The sequence below is a fragment of the Hypanus sabinus genome, chromosome 16 (genome assembly GCF_030144855.1).
Source record: "Hypanus sabinus isolate sHypSab1 chromosome 16, sHypSab1.hap1, whole genome shotgun sequence".
NCBI lineage: Eukaryota > Metazoa > Chordata > Chondrichthyes > Myliobatiformes > Dasyatidae > Hypanus > Hypanus sabinus.
This window is the reverse complement of record NC_082721.1, coordinates 29,888,343-29,894,342: the sequence shown is the minus strand read 5'-3', so window position 1 is coordinate 29,894,342 and position 6,000 is coordinate 29,888,343. Positions and strand designations below refer to the sequence as shown.

At 39.9% G+C, this 6,000-nt stretch overlaps 1 protein-coding gene across 5 annotated transcripts in view; it reads right to left on the bottom strand.

Annotated features, from left to right (window-relative positions):
• Positions 1-549: 549 nt before the first annotated feature.
• The window catches only part of LOC132406177 (neurturin-like), a 118,744-nt gene continuing 113,293 nt past the window's right edge, over positions 550-6,000 (bottom strand). For all 5 annotated transcript variants that reach the window (XM_059991478.1, XM_059991479.1, XM_059991477.1 and 2 more), the window contains exon 3: positions 550-3,723. In XM_059991478.1, the coding sequence (XP_059847461.1) occupies positions 3,278-3,723 (446 nt within the window). In that variant the 3' untranslated portion in view covers positions 550-3,277. The remainder of the gene's footprint in view (positions 3,724-6,000) is intronic.

Below are 6,000 nucleotides of genomic sequence, written 5' to 3'. Positions count from 1 at the left end.
TTATTGATCTTTCCTCCCTTTTTTAGACATGGACTGGCCTCCTAAAGGTGAAAGAAACCCCTTTCTAATTGTTGGGAGTGTTTTTCCCACTTGCTTCCCTTTCCTAGTGGTTGTAGGTCAGTTACTGTTCGATGGCTAATATCCAAGAATGCCAACAATAATGTACAGAAATGGGTTCTTCTAGCTGTGCCAGCACTAAGAACATAGAGTCATGGAACTGCATTCAATTTCAGCGGGGAACAGAGCCCAGGAGACTCTGGAGTAGGGAATGCTGTTACAGAATTCAAAGCCGCAGATCCAGGGGGCTTGGACGTCATTATTTAATTGAATCTTGCTTTAAACTGATTTGCTGGAAGGCAATGGTGTGTCATCTGGCAACAATTGGAAATGCAAAGCTTCAGCTAAAGTGGATGTGCCGTAGCTACATCCACAGAAGTAGTGTGTGATGAACCTCATCAGCAGGTTTGGTCCCCGTGTGTGTGGACTGTCATGGCTATTTACATTGAAACATCCACTTAATACATATCATACAAACCATCCCTTCCTGGATGTGTGTGTGTGTGTGTGTGTGTGTGTCTGTGTGTGTGTGTGTGTGTGTGTGTGTGTGTGTATGTGTGTGTGTGTGTGTGTGTGTGTGTGTGTGTGTGTGTGTGTGTGTGTGTGTGTGAGAGAGAGAGAGACAGGGGGCTGGCAATGGGGAGGGGAGGAGTGTGAGTTTGATGTCACTAACTACACATATCAAAATCTATTCACAAGTAACAACATCATAGACTTCAGTCTGGTAAAGAGCCCTGAAGTATTTACAATTTGCCTGGGAAGCCGCTGAAGATAAATTAAAGTTAAACAATAAATGGGCGTGCCATGTTAATTGGTTAATTTTGTACTTCAAAATAAATGTCATGAATATTAGAACTCAGGAGCACTTGAGAAACTCTTAGATAGACACATGGATGTAGGAAAATGGAGGGAGGGATTTGATTGATCTCAGAGTAGATTAAAAGGTCGGCCAAAGGGTCTGTCCTGTGCCGTAACGTTCGGTGTTCAAACTTCTGCAATGACCCTTTTGTGCCAGTTAATGTGAATGTGATTCTGTAGGAAGACAGTTGGCACAAGATCAAACAGTTTAATATTAACTCTGGTAAGCCTGGGAAACAGTTAGGACTTGTTGATCAAGTTTCTGGGATTTCATATCAACCTTGTAATTCTGGAACTGCTGGCCCATATAGGATTAACATCTGTTGGCTTCTACCATCCTGGTAATGCATAATGCATCAATAATAACTGAGACTATGTCTCCTCTCTACCATGGTCATATACAATTATTCTTTCATGGAGGTTTTTCCCCTTTCCTTTGAAGCTGTAGCTATGGGGAACAAGCATTGTTACTGGCACATGTGTAGCAGCAGTGGTTTGGAGAGTTCTAGTACCACATCAATGTTGGCATCAGTGTCAGTTGTACAGGTACTAGTAAGCAACAAGTGAGAAATATCTTTTCCAACACTGGTTGGGGGGGAGGGATGGAAGGAGGGAGGTGGAAAATGAGCTTCTGTCTGTAGTAATATCACACATGAACAATAACACAAAGGAGCCACATTGATATTAATGCCAGGAGGAATAAGTTAGATGTTTTGTATGGAGTACTGATTCAAGTTCTAGACTGCAGATCTTAGAAAGTTTTGCACAGATTCTGAAAGCATTTTTTCCTCATGCCTTCTCCCTGCCTTGTGGGGAGCAAATAGCTGCCAGAAGCCCTCTTCATCAGATCAATCTACAGTTCATTACCTTTGCATAAAATGACTGGGTTAAACCTAACCCATATGCTATTAATAATGAAAATTAACGCTGACATTACATTTCTTTGGCTGTTTCTCTGACCCTCTCATGCTAACAATAAAACAGAACACAAATACATTCCAGAACAGCGCATTAACATTTTCATTATTAACATCACTTATACAAAGCACAATGGTGATTAAGAAAATCAAACTAGTAGGATGACAGGAACTAGGGCAGTGGAGATGGATAATGAAAACTACCTAAATAATAGGACCAAGAAAGGTGATGTGAATGAAAGACAAGATGTATTAAGGTTACTGTTGTGTATCTACTGCTTTTGTCTCATATTATGTATAATCTGACATTATCTCATCAGGTAACGTTGTAGAATTCTGAATTTCAAGCACACATTTGTGCCTCCGGAAAATGATAACTTGGTGGAATTTACATCCGACATTCACTAAAAGTTAATAGACTTTGGTTTTAACCTTTTTAACGGGGTTTAGCTGACTAGCAATGCAACAGTGCTATTGCGACCCAGTACAATCCTTTGATAATGTTCTTGATTTAATCCTCAAAACAATGGGATTAAGGTCATTATGATTTACATGTGCCTGCTTATTGCTATCAGTCACTCCACTCACTCTCACACAGACCAAATGAGAGCATTACAGTTCTTTCCAACAAGTTCCAAGAAGGATTTCTCCGAGATCTGCACCAGTGGCCAGTTGAATGAGAATTGGTTCCGTTGAGTATGACAGAGAGAGAAAGGGACAGACAGACAAACAGAGAGAGAGGGACAGAGACAAATGGGGAGTGAGAGAGGGGTATGAGGGAGAGAGAGAGAGAGAAAGAGAGAGGGGGAGGGAGGGAGGGAGGGAGAGGGAGAAGGAGACGGAGAGGGAGAAGGAGAAGGAGAGGAAGAGGGACAGTCAAACAGAGAGCAAGAGAGGGGGATAGAGAGAGAGAGAGAGAGAGAGAGAGAGAGAGAGAGAGAGAGAGAGAGGGACAGAGCCAGGAGAGCCAGAGAGGAAAAATGAGATTGAGGGAGGAATGAGGTTAGCGGTGAATTTATTCAAAATATATTCCATTTGCACTGAGTGTGACCCTTGGATTACATCCTGCAGTATAGAATCCAATGATGCTAGTGAAAAGTTCTAGAGAGTCAGTTGCAGAACAGAAACCACATTCCCTCATGATGTCTGGCCGTAGGTGTGTACTTCACCGTGCAGTTAGATATACGAATGCCACCTGACATGGCAAACACAAATTTGCTGAAAATGTCTTTGATGCACTTGAGTCTTCTTTATGCACTGTAAATCTTAACCTTAACAGGGAATAAAAATTGATAACATCCCCCTGTCTTCAAGATACTCATCTCCTTCCATTGAAATCTTGCCAAGAAACCATATTCTAAGCAGGACCCGGAGCCTAACAAGGTCTGAAATGTCCTGCTCTTTCAAAGAAGGGATTTACACATTCTCAATGCATAGACAATCCTTCAGACACAGCCACATTCCTTTGCTGAGAGCTGTCGAAGTGTATGATATCGGAAGTTAACATCCAGGAACGAAACATCATCATCATACATGGTCGGCCGACAGCATGGCCGGGCTCTGACCTCTTTTTTAATAAGCTTAGAATTTCTTAAGTTTTTCAGAGTCAAGTCATAGAATTTCTTTTCAGCATCACAGGACCCAGTGCAGTATCTGAAACGCACTACTTCCTCCGAGATCTGGGAGATTCCCAGGTCACTGATAGTCACATTGATTTCTTTCAGTGTACACCCTTTGGTTGCTCTTGACTTCGCTCGTTTACTTCTTATAGCTGGTCGCGAATGAGTCCGAGTTTTACGTCTCCAGTCAGGTGACCTTCTGTACCTTTGAATCAAGGCTCTAACCAGCTCTCTGGCCTCTTCATCTGTGTGGGTTTTAAACATGTTTTTATCTGGAAGAAAGTGGTTAGAATATTACTTTACCACGAGAGAATTGTTTTTATCCATATGATGTACTTTAGAATATAAATGTAAATTTGTATTTATAATGCAAAACAGGTAGTGTTACAGTTTTATAACAATGTTTAGTTACACTGGCTCACGTGGTAACAGATATCTCACCTGCCACTCAACACTTAACATAATCCTAATATATAATTCACTAACATAAGCAAAGGATTACCCGTGACTGTAACTCCGAGGCAATATGTCATTGAGTCACAGATTTCACTGAGTTCTGTCTTTCTAACAGCAACTATTGCTTCCTGTCCAGATCACATAATGTTGGTCCAGCATTGCCTTGTTCCCTTCAAGAGATTTGCTGCCTGTGTACATGGAAGCAACTTGCTTTGGGCAACCGATGTATGGGCTTTATGTCATTGTTTTTGTGTCACTTAACTTCTCCTCCTTTGGTGTTACACTTGTTTCTGAGTTACAGTCACTCTTTCAGCCTGAGCTCTTTGGATACTGCTGTCATCATAACAAATGTACCACAAAAGAGTCCACTAAAGAGTCATACAGCCTATTCTCTTTGACTTACCATATCCACTCTGAACATTATATCTACTTATACTAATCCCACCCATGCCTTGATGGTTCAAGTTATAGTTAGATACTTCTTAAATACTTTGAGAGTGCCTCCTCCTCCCTCTCCTCGGGTAGCATAATCTTGCCTCCTCAGACTGCAGATGTAACATGGACTCTGACCTCCTTTGAAATTAACTAAGAAAGGACTGCCTGAAGCTGTTTTAAGCTCTGCAGCAATACATCATCAAAGTTCTTCATTTCTATGCTTGTCTACTTCAGTTCTTAATGCAAAATAGCCTATTTTTAAAAGAACTGAATTGGTTTTAATTAAACAATAGGAAAAGATATTGGATATGGTGATAAAACCATATTTAACAGTTGGTCCTCAAAACTTCCCACATAAGCAATGGAATATTTCCAAGTGTTATTCTTTGTCAGAATTCTGACTCTTCATCTTGACATGAAGCATTACTGATGTTTTTACTGATCCATCAGACCCCTAACTGCAAGAGGATTACAGACAAAGAAGAATGTTCAGTTCACCCAAGTTCAGTCTTTCTGAACTGTCCTAAAATCACCCATTTTGCGCGCGTCACTTTGGCAACCATTTTTTTTTACAGGAACTAGATTTACTATTTCACTTGGAGTTTACCTTTATTTGCAAGGTAGAATGCACCAAAATTTGCTGCTTATTTGTTGAATCTGTGATCCATGATTTTCCATGATAACCTTTTCCATGATTTTAACAATTTTATAATCCTCTGAAATATTATTTTGCAAATCCTTCCTCTCAACACTGAATAGCCCGTCTCCCTTAAAAAGTAGAATAACAATCTTATTCACAGCCACAATGGAGATGTGTGAGAAATTCTGCTGTCAGTCCTGTTAGTAATCACCTGAGAATAACTGACTGATTGATTTTCTAACTGTATTTATATTTAATGTGTTTGGAAAAATTACCCTGCAGCTTCTGTCTTATATTCTCCCCATTCTTTAAATAGGCTCTGTTTCTGGGTAAATTGACTTTGCTTGCTCTGTTATAAATTGCATACCATGATCTTGTTCATAGACAACGCCCAAATGTCACAGCATTAACCTGAGCTCAAAATCCACTGGTGCTGCCTGATCTGCTAAGTATTTCCAGCAATCTGACTTTATGTTATAATACCCTGCTGGTACCCATCTAACTCTTTGAAAAAGAATACTTTAGAGGTCTTTTTGGTTTGCAGCAGATCATAACTCAATCATTCACACTCAATCTGAGCAAACTTTACAACTGTCCTGAATTAGGAAACATTTCCAAGTTTGAGTATATCACAATGACTTGGTGTAGGTAAAATGTTTGTGCGATGGATGGGATAACAATCACTGTCCAACTATCTTTCTCCAATTCAAAGTTCAAAGTAAATTTATTATCAAAATACATATATGTCACCATATACAACCCTGAAATTCATTTTCATGAGAAATTCATTTTCTCAGTAGAAGAAAGAAGCACAATAGAATCGGTGAAAAACGACACACGAAGGACGGACAACCAATGTGCAAAAGAAGACGATCTGTGCAAATGCAAAAGCTAACACATAAATAAATAAATAATACTGAGAATATGAGTTGTAGAATCCTTCAGTTCATAGGTTATGGAATCAGTTCAGAGTTGAAGTGAGAGTTGGTTCAGGAAACTGATGGTTGAGGGGTAATAA